The 13,479-nt window shown below is 51.8% G+C and overlaps 1 protein-coding gene across 1 annotated transcript in view; it reads right to left on the bottom strand.

The window, feature by feature from the left end:
• Nucleotides 1-6,263: 6,263 nt before the first annotated feature.
• The window catches only part of PECAM1 (platelet and endothelial cell adhesion molecule 1), a 45,214-nt gene continuing 37,998 nt past the window's right edge, over nt 6,264-13,479 (bottom strand). Inside the window, exons 16-17 of the mRNA XM_058676175.1 lie at nt 11,370-11,392; nt 6,264-6,899 (exon numbers count right to left, since the gene is read on the bottom strand). Coding sequence (XP_058532158.1) covers nt 6,870-6,899; nt 11,370-11,392 — 53 coding nt within the window. The 3' untranslated portion in view covers nt 6,264-6,869. The remainder of the gene's footprint in view (nt 6,900-11,369; nt 11,393-13,479) is intronic.

Here is a 13,479-nt window from a genome sequence, read left to right as displayed (position 1 = left end):
CAGTGGGTGGAGAATTGGTCTCAAGTCTACACCATCTGGGTCATTGCCAACCAACCCAAACCTCACATGCCAATGGGTCTGCTGAAATGTGTGCAGCCCACGGCTTCCCGCTTTGGCCATCTTACTCTTAAACTAAGGCAAAGGAACCACCTGCAAACTGACCTTGACTCAGAGACACAGTAGAAGCTGAGAACTAAGGAGATGTCAAAGAACCAGCCGCTTGAGCCCAAATGACTGTCTTCCCTCTGTTAGGTTGTTGGAGTTGGGAGCAGAGCCGTGACTCGAACCCAGGCCTCCTCATGTGAGATGCCGGCCTTGACCATGGCAACCTAACTACGGAGTCCAAGGCCCACCTGGACATACCTTTGAATCAATGGCTGATGGCAAAACAGAGGTTTTTGTTTGTTTCTTTGTTTTTTTAAGATGTGTTTATTTTTTACTGGAAAGGCAGATCATATTTCCAGAGAGGAGAGACAGAGAGAATGATCTTTCATCTACACATTCACTCCCCAAATGGCTGCAACGGCCAGAGCTGAGCCGATCCAAAGTTAAAAACCAGGGGCTTCTTCCGGGTCTCCCACGCAGGTGCAGGGTCCCAAGGCTTTGGGCCGTCCTTGACTGCTTCCCAGGCCACAAGCAGGGAACGGGATGGGAAGTGGTAGAACAGCAGAGTCATGAACCAGCACTCACAGGGCATATCGGCACTTGAAAGGTGAGGCTTTGGCCACTGAGCCATTGTGCCAGGCCTATGATGGAGCTTTAGAGACTTGCCAGGTCCTGGCCTAGGCTCTGTTCTAGTACTCTGAAGTACTGACACCCACTCTTCCTTCCTTTTCCTATGACCTAGGGAAGTCTCAGGACAGCCTTGGAAGATCTCCTGGTTTCACATGCTTTGACCCAAACAACCCAAGCCCTGGAGAACTGATATACCAGGAACTAAGGGAACAGCTTCTGGCACCAAACCTGACCCTGTTGTGCCAAGAGGTTCCAGGAAAGTGAGCCCATCCCAGGATCAGGAGGAAGTTGGGCAGCAGCTGGGGACTTTTCCCTAATGAATCCAATAGATTCTTGGAAAAATAATCCATCAAGGGTCAAACATCTGTAGAAAACAATTCCTGACACTATTTGGAAACTGGTTTTGTCTTGTTTTTGTTTTTGTTTTCACCCACAAAGAGAAAAATAGAAAATCTTCCATGAACAGGCTTTCAAAATTAAATAACTAGAAATATATAAAGCTTACCAAGAAATTCCAGAGAAGCTGCAGGGACCTCAGCAGCCAGAGCTGGGCCCAGTCTGGGCAAAGGACCGAAGGGACCCGATTTGTCCCATGGCGCCTGCCAGAGGACAAGCATGGATGGCAGCCAGAGAGACACGTAGACACCAAATAAGATGGAACAAACATCTACGGTCTACTCCTCCAGTCAACTGGGCCAGGGCTGAGGCCAGGGGCACAGAGGACAATCCAGACCTCCCACGAGGGCACAGAAATCCAAATGATTTGTGCCATCACCGTTACCTGCCAGTGTCCCCCTTGGCAGGAGGCTGGAGTCCAAGCTGCTGGCTGATTCCTTGTTTTGAATAGGAGTGTGCCTTATAATTTTGTGAACGTGAATCAAAATAAACGCTCTTCTGAAGTAAAAGAAAAGCTACAGTACTGTGTTCTGGAGGAGTAGGAGGAAGAGGAGGAGGAGGAAGCAGAGAAAGAAGAGCGGGAGGGAGAAGTAGGAAGAAAGGCGGGGAAAGAAACGCAGTCACAGCTCTGAGATGCAGGGACTCGCAGTGCAAGAGGCAAAGCACAGTGAGGGAAAGTGGGGTGGGGAAGACTTAGAAGATGCTCTTCCCCGGAAGTTGGTTGCTTTGGCTGCACCGTGTCATTCACATGAGCACTTGAGAAACACAAAACGTCAGAGCTGCAAGGACAGAAACTGGCCTGCGGTCTTTGTGCACTGGACTGATTGATGTCCCCCTCACAGTCATGTCCACCTGGAACCTCAGTGTGGGAGCCTACTTGGAAATACAGTCTTTGCAGTTAGTTCAGATGAGGGCAGCCTGGGGATGACCTTGTAACACTGACATCCCATATAGGCACAGGTTTGTGTCCCAGCAGCTCCACTTTCTGCCAATGGCTTGGGAAAATTATCAGCAGGTGGCCCAAGCTCACACAGGAGTCCCGGGTTGGAGTCCTGGCCCTGCTTCCAGTTTTGGCTTCCGGTTAATGTGCGTGATGGCTCCCACACATGTGGGAGTCCTGGATTGTTCTGGGCTCCCAGCGTTAGCCTGAGTCAGTCCAGAATGTTACAGGCATTCAGAGAATGAACTAGAGAATGGGAGAGCAATTAGTTTGTTTATTTGATATATTTATTTTATTGGAAAGGCAGATCAGATGTACAGAGAGACGGAGAGACAGAAGAGCTTCCATCTGCTGATTCACTCCCCAAGTGGCTACAATGGTCAGAGTTGAGCTGATCTGAAGCCGGGTGCTTCTTCCAGGTTTTCCAAGTGGGTACAAGTGTCTAAAGACTTGGGCTATCCTCCTCTGCTTTCCCAGGCCACAAAGGGAGAGCTGGATTGGAAGTGGAGCAGCCTGGACACAAAGCAGCATCCATATGGGATCCTGGCGTTTGCAAGGTGAGGATTTAACTATTGAGCCATCATACCCGCCCCAGGAGAGCAATTTTTGTTTGCCATTCACAAAATTATTTCTGTTATTATTCTTGTTTTTTTTTTTAATGTGTTGACAAAGACTTTGGGATTTTTAACTGACTTCAAATCATATGTGGCATGTTGGATTTTTAATTATTTAGAAATTCTTGGTTCTTTTTTGGGTCACACCTCTTTTTGAGCCTTCTTTTTAAATATTTATTTATTTGAAGTCAGAGTTGCAGAGAAAGAGAGAGAATTTTCCATGCAGAAAGGCTGGTGGTGGCTTTTTCTGCTATACAGACATAGGCCCCTGGGCACTTTCACACCTATGCAAGCTCAGGGACTTCCGAGGTCCAGGCTACCTTGGAACCTGAACTTCTCACCTGCTTCCCTCCACCTGTTTAGGCCTTCGGTTATCCCCAACTTTCTTGAACTCCCCCGAGCCTCTAGAGCTTCAGTGGGAGCCCTTCCTTCGTGTCCCTCATTCAGCTTCTAATTCATCATCATAGCACTTGTCACCTGCTGCTGTCCTCACAGCCAGTCACACTACTGCTTGGTTCTCTTGCTCTGTCCGTATGGGCAGCATGCTCCAGGGCGTACAGAAGAAACCCTAGGCTGGGTCCCCAGGCGATGCTTCTGACATGGTGTGCATATCCCCCAAGAGACTATGTGCTGAAATTCACTCCCCAATGTGAGGCACCACGTGGGTGAAACCATGATCTGATGGTGGGGTTTAGAGATGAGCCCTCGGGAGGAGATCGGGACTACATGAAGTCATCAGGGTGGGGCCCCATCACTCAATCCTGGTGGCTTTCTAAGAAGAGAGATGGAAGACAGACACGTTCCTCATCTCCTGTCGAGTGATGCCCCTGGTTTGCCAGCAGCCTGGGCACCACCATATGCAGCCTTCAGGCTGTGACCTCCGAGCCAGGAGCCAAAGTCAGTCTTTCTGCTTTGTAACTCATCCAGGCTGTGGCGCTGTGGCTTGGCAATAGAGCATGGACTCGGCAACACAGAGCAAGTGCTGAGCAAGTGAATGAGGGAACTTCAAAAGTTTTTGGGAGGGCCCAGTGTGGTAGCCTGACAGCTAAAGTGCATGCTTTACTCACACCAGGATCCCATGTGGTCACAAGTTCTAATCCCGGCAGCCCCATTTCCCTTCCAACTCCCTGCTTGTGACCTGGAAGGGAAGTCAAGAATGGTCCAAGGTCTTGGGACCCTGTACCCATGTGGGAGACCCAGAAGAAGCTCCTGGCTCCTGGCTTCGGATCAGCTCAGCTCTGGCCATTGTAGCTACTTGGGGAGTGAATTAACAGACGCATCTTCTTCTCTGTCTCTCCTTCTCTCTGTATATCTGACCTTCAAATAAAGATAAAATTTTAAAAAGAGTTTGTGCAAGAGAAATTAAAAGATAAGTTTGTTTTGGAGCAGGAATTTTGAAATCCACGCATACATGGAATTTTCAAAAATTCATGGAAAATGCATATTATGAAAAATCTGTACATGGATCTCAAAACTGCTTTGCACCAGAATGAACGTATCCTTCAATTCAATCTTTAGAGTGCCTGGAAGCTTCCTCTGTATGGGCTCCTGAACAGGATAGCGGATCTCAACAAGTCAGAAGGGAATTCTAAGGACTAAACCTGGAATGACTGTTACAATGTGTGGACACAAGAGGGAGCCCTAACAAGCCTTGAGGATGAGAAAACCACACACCTTGGAACGGACAACCTAAAGGGCTAGTTTGGGACAGTTGTCAGCGCATCCCATCCACTGATTAAGAAGGCTGAAGCCGGGCATGGTGCGATAGCCTAGAGGCTAAATTCCTTGGCATATTCAAGGCAATCGCATATGGGCACCGGTTCTAATCCTGGAGACCCCACTTCCTATCCAGCTCCCTGCTTGTGGCCTGGGAAAGCAGTAGAGGATAGCCCAAAAAGTCTTGGGACCCTGCACCTGTGTGGGAGACCCAGAAGAGGCTCTGGGCTCCTGACTTCGGATAGGCTCAGCTCCAGCTGTTGTGGCCAGTTGGGGAGTGAACCATTGGACGAAAGATCTTCCTCTTTGTCTCTCCTCCTCTCTGTATATCTGCCTTTCCAATAAAAATAAATCTTAAAAAAAAGAAAGAAAAGAAGGCTGAAACCATGGCCCTTGATTTAGACATGTTTTTTAAACTATAACGTCTATCGACAAAGACCCCTGCATGTGAGGTTCCTCTTCAAAACCAGGCAGAGAGGGAAGGGTTTAAATAAAAGGCATACACTGGGCCCAGCATCATGGTTCAGTGCCTAAATCCCCACCTTGCACACACTAGGATCCCATATGGTCCCATAGCTCCCCTCACATTTTCTTTTCTTTTTTTTTTTTTTTTTAAAGATTTATTATTATTGGAAAGCCGGATATACAGAGAGGAGGAGAGACAGAGAGGAAGATCTTCCATCCGATGTTTCACTCCCCAAATGAGCCGCAACGGCCGGTGCTGCGCCGATCCGATGCCAGGAACCAGGAACCTCTTCCGGGTCTCCCACGCGGGTGCAGTGTCCCAAAGCTTTGGGCCGTCCTCGACTGCTTTCCCAGGCCACAAGCAGGGAGCTGGATGGGAAGTGGAGCTGCCGGGATTAGAACCGGCGCCCATATGGGATCCAAGGGGCTTTCAAGGCGAGGACTTTAGCCGCTAGGCCACGCCGCCGGGCCCCTCCCCTCACATTTTCAAAGGGTTCTAAAGCTCCCCAGCATCTTCCACTTAGAGATGAGCAGAGATGAAGGTCAAGAGATTCCTGCAAGCTCATGGAGCTTGAATCAGGGTACCTGCTCACATTCCTCCCAGCCCAGGGTTGAGGCTCTGGTGGAGACCGGGCCCCCACGTCACCGTGAGGCCACTCCGCTAGAAGGAACTTCAATTGACCAATGCTTGAGTCTAAGCATCGCCCTGACCTTGCTTGGACAACACTTACTCTAAAAACCACCTCGCTTGCTGTTTATCTGACAGGCAAGCTGAGCTGAGCACCCTGGATATTCAGCATCTGCTAGATCTGGCAACCCTGTCTGCCAGGGTTGCCCAGGAGACGATACCTGGAAAACAAATACCAGCCCTGTTTTGTTTTGTTTTGTTTTTAACTACCGTGTGTTTGAGACGCAAACCACCTTGGCCCTGGCTTTGGTGGGGGTCTGCAGGCCCTGGGCCTGGGTAAGGCCTTAGCCACAGATGAGGTCCCCTCTGTTGTGTCTGACTTCAGAGGCGTGGGCACTGACCGGATCCCGCTGGGAGAGGGCCCTTGGAAGACATCTCACAGACTGCTGGAGAGTAAAAGACCAACTTTATTGAACACAGCACGCCTCTGGCCTGGCTGTAGGTTGTCCAGACCGACAGCCTCAGAGCCCTCTTCTGCCTGCTCCCAAGCCCACCCTGGGGGAAGAGCTTCACACCTCAGGAAACCATTTCCTTAGCAAGGAATAAATAAAACAGACAAAAAGAATTAATAAGAAAAATACACATTTTGTTTTTCTATTAAAAATACGACTTGCTGTAGGTGACTACCCTCCTGTCTTCCAGCCCCCAGCAGGCGAAGGGGGAGAGGGAAAGGCAGGGTGGAGACATGGCCCAGGACATGGACACCTGAGCACCGCGGGGGCCAGGGGAGGGCCTTGGCGTTGCCAGGTGGGCATCAGAGGGTTTGGTCCTAGGCACTGCGTTTGACCTCGTGCGATGTGGCGTGGCATGACAGGGCAGGTCATAGAGAGGTTGGGGAGAAGCTGGGGAGTGAGCACTACGGATTTCCAAAGATAAGGGCTACCCAGAAGTAAAGGCAAAGGCGAAACTCGCCCACAAAGTGGGCCACTTACTCCAAAAAGTGGCAACTACACGACAGAAACTGGCTTGGGTTAGGTTGGGTTGGGGCAGGGAGGAGAAGGGTGCGTGGAGACTTAGTTCTGTACAACAGGAAAGATTCAAGTTTCAAAGTATCCCAATGGCCTGCTCACCCCGAACCCCCCTACTGCTCTTCCGTTTGCAAGGCGGCTCCCATGAGGACAGAGACAGAGCCCCCCGAGTGTATCTCTTCAGACCTGATGTCAGCGCCCCACAGTGTGGTCCGAGGAGCCGCTGGGTTGGCCAGGAGCAGGGCAGGCTCATAAAACTAAGTGCTCAAAGCTCTTGGGATACAGGGACCATCTGCTCTTCTTGGAATGCGGATGTCCTCCCGCGGATGGGCCTCTGCTGGCGCTGCCTAGGTCCCGTCCAGGGAGCCCTCCGTCCTCTGCAGTGACAAGAGACAAGATGAGCTGTGGCCGCGGCCTGCAGCACTGTGTGTCGCTCCAATAGGAAGACATGCACACTGAAGCTGGCACAGCTCACACTAAGTCCACAGCTGGGACTTAATAAGGAAACCTGCTTACATTCCTGCCAGCCTTCTGGGTGGACCCCACGCCTGGGATGCACCCGCCCTTTCTCTCCATGCCTGCACTATAAGGTCAGTTCACACCCTTAGGGCCCACAGCACATCTCAGCCGTGGCCAGGAATCTCCCCCAACCCCCCAGCAGAATTCATAGTCTATGCATCGCCATTCCTTTGATCTGAGTGACAGTGAGGGTGCTTCCATCTGATAGTTCACTCCCAAATGCCTGCCAAGGCCCTGAGCTGGAGATCTCCCATGTCAGTGGCAAGAACCCAATGACTGAGCCGTTCCTGCTGCCTCTCGGGGTTGGCACTGACAGGAAGCTGGACTCAGGGGCTGGGGGCAGGGATCACCCCAGGCACCCCAAAATGAGATGCAGGTGTCCGACGCACTCCCTGTGTCCTGTTAACTCCTGGTAAGTGAGCTCCAGCGACACAAGACCAGCAGCCTCACCAGGTGCACGAAGTGCTTGGGGCCAGTGAGGACTCTCAGCTGGGCAATGAGGGCATCACCAACATGAGGCTGCCAGCCACCAAGGTGGGGTTTCCGATGACTGGAAGGGGCTTTGCAGGTGACTGACCAGGGAACACTGCAAGATGCCCAAGCCTGGCCCTGGGCAATGGCCAGCCTGGCATAGGAGGCAACACTGGGTCTGTAACTGTGGACCTTTCCTGACCACAGGGTCCACTGCTGGCAGAGCTCAGGCAGGAGCCAAGTTAGACTGCACAGGGGGCCTTGGGATGCCCTGCCAGGCTAGTCAGCTTCCAGCTAGTGAGCTGGGGTAGCACCTCCATATTGTTCTGGTGCTGCTGTGTCTGAGTAGCTTTATGCACAGGAAGTGGGGACAAGTGGCCCCCACTACACACAGCCCAGGGGTCTGGCTCCTTCCCTTGCGAGGAGAGACTCAGGCAAGTAGACCGGGAGAGCGGTATAGGCACAGTGGGCTGGAGATTTGCCAGCATTAGTGGCTCCCCTTGCCCCATTTCCTCCCCTCCACCTGGAGCAGGGAGCCATGGCTCTGGCTGCCCAGCCTTCCTGCAGGCTCCAGGCCAAATCTCCTCCCTCCAGCTGCTGGGGCAGCCAGCAACACTGAGGGCCCCATTGCAGGGCCGAGACGCCACAGACGGGAAGGGCTGGGTCTCTGTTGACAGGGCCTTGGGGGATCTTAAAGTAAAGGTTAACATGCTCACATCCCAGGGAAGCAGGCACTGGCCACGCCAATGTAGCCATGGAGTCGGCTGTTCCTGGACAGACTGTGGACACCCTCCAAGGTCATGTGCTTCCAACACTTCTCAAGATCTTGGATTCCTGCTTTTAGAAAGCGTCTCTGGTGAGAATGCCAATCTTTCCAGACCTGTGGAGGTGCTCACGTGATCCCTGTGCCTTAGCTGCCTCAGGGACTTCATCTTTCTCACTTTCCAGATGAGGAAACAGAGAGGTACTGAGAGAGCTCAGAAATCTTCCCAAAGCAACTCAGTCAGTAAATGTTGAGGCAGCAGCAAGGCAAGGCTTAACAGGGGTCTCAGATCCCTAGTCAAATTCGGGCTCTGGTTGACTCCTACATGCTGGGCAAGCAGTTCCTACATTCCCCTCCCCCCCACCCACAAACCCAAGGGGACATTTTGGGGACAAATAAAGTAACCCTCCCATTGGGAATGGGCCATCATGGCATAGTAAGTTAAGCCTATGCCTGTAGCACCAGCATCCATCCAATGGGCACCAGTTCAAGTCTTGGCTACTCCACTTCTGATCCATCTTCCTGTTAATATGCCTGGGAAAGCAGAGGAAGATGGTTCAAGTCTCTGGGCCTCTGCACCCACGCGGGAGACACGGAAGATGTTCCTAGCTCTGGCTTCAGACCAGTCCAGCTCTGGTTCTTATTTGGGGAGTGAACCAATGGATGGAAGATTCTCCTTCCCTCTCATTCTGCCTTTCTAATAAAAAAGCAAATCTTAAAAAAAAAAAGTAATCCATCTACAGCCACCTTTGCTAGAGCTATGAGAAAAAGAGCTTCAGCACAGTCAGTCGGCTAGAATCAGAGACCATCCCTCCTCTCTCCCTCCTCTCCCTCCTCAGCTCCATTTTCTAGATGGAGCAGCCCAGGCTTGAGAAGACAGGACCACTGTCCAGACAGTTGTGGAGTTGGAACTTGCTCTCCAGCTCCAAGCCCACTCCTGGCCAGTGCCACAGTGGCCCAGTGGCTTGCTACACCCAGGAAGAAGGCACGTGCCCTCTCTCCCTCTTCTGTAATGAGGCAGAGTTCTTTCCAGTATCCTGAGACCCTCCAGGGCCCAGAGTCAGCCCTTCACGTTCAAGTACAGGGTGTTCTTGTTCACGCTATCTGTCTGCCTTGGCTGCCAGCACAATTCATAAACAAAGCAAAAAAAAAAATGGCAGAGGAAAAATGAAGTCAGAGTGTGCCATTGAAGCAAGTCAAACAATACGAAATTAACCGTTGGCTGAGTGGCTATCTCATTGTTAAGATATTTCCTCCAATATGTTTCCAGAAGCAACTGCCATTCAACGTGGGGAATGATTGCCAGCTCTGATTTCAGGAAGGAAGTCCCCTCCCATTTCCCTGCTGGGCAATTCCATCGGGTTTCTCCCCGCCTCGCACCAGCTGGCCAGTAGGGAAACTATACCTGCTTCTCCTATGAACAAAACCCATTCGCACCAAGATTCAACATTCCTTTTCCAGAGTCTGGGAACCGCCATGCACCTGGCCAGTGGCTTTATTATTTGGGGGAACTGGAGGGGACAACCTAGGAGTGGATTTTTGGGCCCATGGGCTGGTTCCTGGAGAAAGAGAAAGTTTTGTCTGGACCGGAGCTGGGACCCTCTGAATGGGACACAAAAGAAATATGCTGGGCCTGAGGGAGTTCATGCCACCTGGCTGCAGATGTGTCCTGGGTGGACTGTGCAGTGTCTCCCAGCAGGAGAGCACAGCCAGTGGGACCTGGTTTTCACTTTCACTTGGTGAAAGTCATGATTCCTGGGACAATGACCTCACTTCTTGGAAAGGGTTTTGTGGCATGAAGAGAACACTAGCCAGGGGGAGACTGGTGTCCTGGCCTCTCTGCCCAGCTCTACTGTAAGCTCTCTGGCAACCCCAAGGGCTCCAGGACTCAACCTTCTTACCTACGACGGAAGCTCCCTGGCTTCCGATGCAAGAGACTCTGACTGCAAGGGGTCTGGGCAGAAGACATTCATTTTGTCCCTCTTTTCCTTAAATTGATAGCTTTCCTCCATAAAGAGAACAGGTCAGCTTCCTGTCTGACACAGGGCATAATGAGCTCTGACTTACAAGGATCCAGATGGGCTAAACAAAGGAAGCCAGGGGCGCCCCACCCCCACCCCCAAGGGTTAGCAGGGAGCCTGGAAAGTTCCTCCAGGTCACAGGGCACATTTCTCATCTCTCCAGCCCTGAGCTGCCCCATTAACTCCTGCAGTTCCAGGTAGCCAGCTCACAGAAGGCCCGGGAGAGGTTAGGCAAGTCTCTGCAAAGTTCGAACTTGGCCCGTGTCTTTCTTAAGCCCTTCAAGCTGCCTTCAAACCTTCTATTTCCTGCAGTAGAAAACAAAGCTTTGGGTCCTTCACATTCAAGGCTTAACTCATCTTTCCCCATCCGCTGTCACTGTCACTCACATGATCTTGTCTCAAGCTGCTTGACACCAGGCTCACCTCTCAGCCTCAGTTCCTACTGACTTCTCAGTTTCGCCTGCCAGGATCTGGGTCAATCCTCAATACCAAAACGACCCCTCCCAGGAGAAAGCCAACAGCAGGTCTTGCCTGCGCTTCTACAGTCTTTGGGGTTGCCATCATGCCTGGATTCACAATCAGGGACAGTGTGCTCAACCCTCTTATTGGAGGGCTGGCTCCTGGGGGCCCCTGCAAGCCCAGTGCCTGGTGTGTAGAGGGCCACTTGCCAGGCTTCCCTGAGCCAGAAGGAGCAGTCAGATGCACTGTTCCTCTTACGTGCCAGACTCCCCGATCTGCCTCCCTCCCAAGGCCCCTGCACCCTGGACTTTGTTCAATCAGAGCTAGGCATCCTAGAGGCCCAGTAATAACGACAGATTTACAGAACAACCTTTCCCGTGTGCATTGAGATGTGGTGATGGCAGCAGTAGGATAGGACATGTGGACCCTGAACTGGCCCAGTGCAGTCAGAGGGGCCCTGGGTTCCTGGGAAAAGCACACTGGGTCACTGAGTGTGAGTGTGTGTCAGAGGGCTGTGGGGGTAGAGAGGCAGCCAGTGGCAGAACCTGGGAAAGTGTGGAAATATGTCACAGTTGCACAGAGCACTTTCTAACGGATACGGAGCGTGTACTTACGGAGTATCTGTTTTCCACGAAATCTGCAAAACAAAGGAAAACATGGTGGTGGTGAGGGAGGCAAACTCAAGTTGGGCTTTCCGCTTGGGCACCTCAGGGCTGGGGCAGGAAAGGGGAGACCACAGGGACCTGGAAGGGGCTACGGGACCCATAGGCTGACTCTATTCACGTGGCCAGGGACCCTGCCATCTCAATTGATACCTTAAATAGTTTTTCCAAAAATATTAGAAGTATTTTTTTTTTTTAAGGGAAAAATGTCAAACTATGGGAAAGTAGGAAGTAATGGACAGAAATTATTCCTGGCCCCACTATTCAGGCTCTGCTGACTTTTTTTTTTCTTCTTCCATTTTCTATTGTGAGTAGACATTCTTTTCCAGAACAGTTATAACCATACACTGCTTTGTATCCTGTTTTGCATGACATGACTTTCTACACATTTTCCGGTTCCTTCCTAAAAATGATTGCTCAAGTTGCTATACTGTAATTGTTAAGCAAATATGCATTTGTGTGTGTGTGTGTGTGTGTGTGTGTGTGTGTGTGTGTGTTTTCTTGCTTTGAAACTTCTACTTCACAAGATCCTTACTTCAAAAGTCAGGTTCTGTTCAAGTTTTTTGGGGGGATTTTACATAATGTTGCCAGCATTTTCCTTGGGACTTAAGAGATTCTTCTGTTTTATACTATTCTGTCTATCTGTTTGCAGGAGTGGGGGCACAGAGCAGGATAAGTCAACACTGGGGGTGCTGTGGCATGGGTGGCCTAGCTGTGTAAAGCGCAGGGTCCCTCTGTGCCTCACCCACTGCCTTGGGGAGCCTTGCCAGCTGTTGGGAGCATGTTCCATCTTACTACCAGGCTGCAGGCTGTGACCAGCTGGCCCCGACAGGCCACGATCATGCATAGTGCCCTGGCCAGAGAAGTGGAGCGGGTGAGATAAGAGTCAGTGAGCACTGGGCTTCTCCATGGAGGATGAGCCTCATAATGCAGCGTGAGCACAGTATACTGGCAGGCTGACCATGCTGGTAGAACACCAGGTCTACCTGGCGGTTTGGGCTTCCCTTTTGGTAACAGAGCAAGTGTCACGGCAGTGAAGTGGGGGACATCCACCTTGTTTTCAGGGAGTGCAACTTTACCACTGACCCGGTGAGCAGGGTTGGCAGTGCCCGCTGACCCTGCTGGCAGGGGCCCTGCAGGATGGGTGGGGGACTGGCTCTCAAGTAGTCTTGCTCCCTCCCACAGGGGACTTGGCAGAGAGGCCTCCTTTTCTTCGGTTCTTTCTTGATGACTGTTTCCTGTTATAGCTTTCAGCCCAGCTACCTCGCCGTGTGCCGGAGGGCAGGGAGCTGTGCTGAGGACCAGGGGATAGGCATCCTGCAGGTCTGAGCCGCAGGTGAAAGGGAAGCAGAGGGAGGCTGAGTGAGGGATGCTCAGCTTGGGGCTGGCCGACAGCAGACGGGCGGGCTAGCCAGAAGCAAGACTCAAATGTCTCATGTGAGAGGTATCCCTGGTCACCCGCCAGGGCTGACCCAGGGAAAGCAGAGCTGGCGTCTAGGGAGGCAACCCAGCTTTCCCCCTTGGAGGAGGTACAGGAGGTGAAGTCCTCTAAGGTAAAACGGCTCCACACTGGACTGGGTACGTCTTTGTGGGAACACTCTGGGCTTGTAAGGGTGTCCCACAGTATCTCTGGCCTCCACCAACCAGATGGGACAGTTTGTGCCTCAGGCCCCACCCCCAATTATGACAACCGACTGTCGTCACTTGCATTGGGAAACACTGCTCCAGGCCAGTCGAAGGCTTCTCTGGAAGGATTTGTGTTGCTGATTGCAATACACTGCTTTGCTTCCGATTTCAAATGCAGCGTAAACAGGCATCTGTGGGCTGTGCTTTGGATGACTTGCAAGCCATTCTAAGAAGCACGTTCAGAATAAGCCGCAAGACTCTGAGACTTTCAGCCCCAGAGCAGAATAAAGAGGCACTCCCCTCCCGACTCCCGGCGCCTCAGAAGAGCAGCATACACAGGCTCAGCCAGGTGCCCAGACAGCCCAGCGGCAGAGAGCAGCCACGCAGGCTCCTCTTTGCACCTGTGCAGCCCGCTTTCAGTTCCTGTCCTCGGGAG

This window comes from Ochotona princeps, chromosome 17 (genome assembly GCF_030435755.1).
Source record: "Ochotona princeps isolate mOchPri1 chromosome 17, mOchPri1.hap1, whole genome shotgun sequence".
Lineage (NCBI taxonomy): Eukaryota > Metazoa > Chordata > Mammalia > Lagomorpha > Ochotonidae > Ochotona > Ochotona princeps.
Note: the sequence above shows the minus strand (reverse complement) of the source record. Positions and strands in the feature narration are given on the sequence as shown.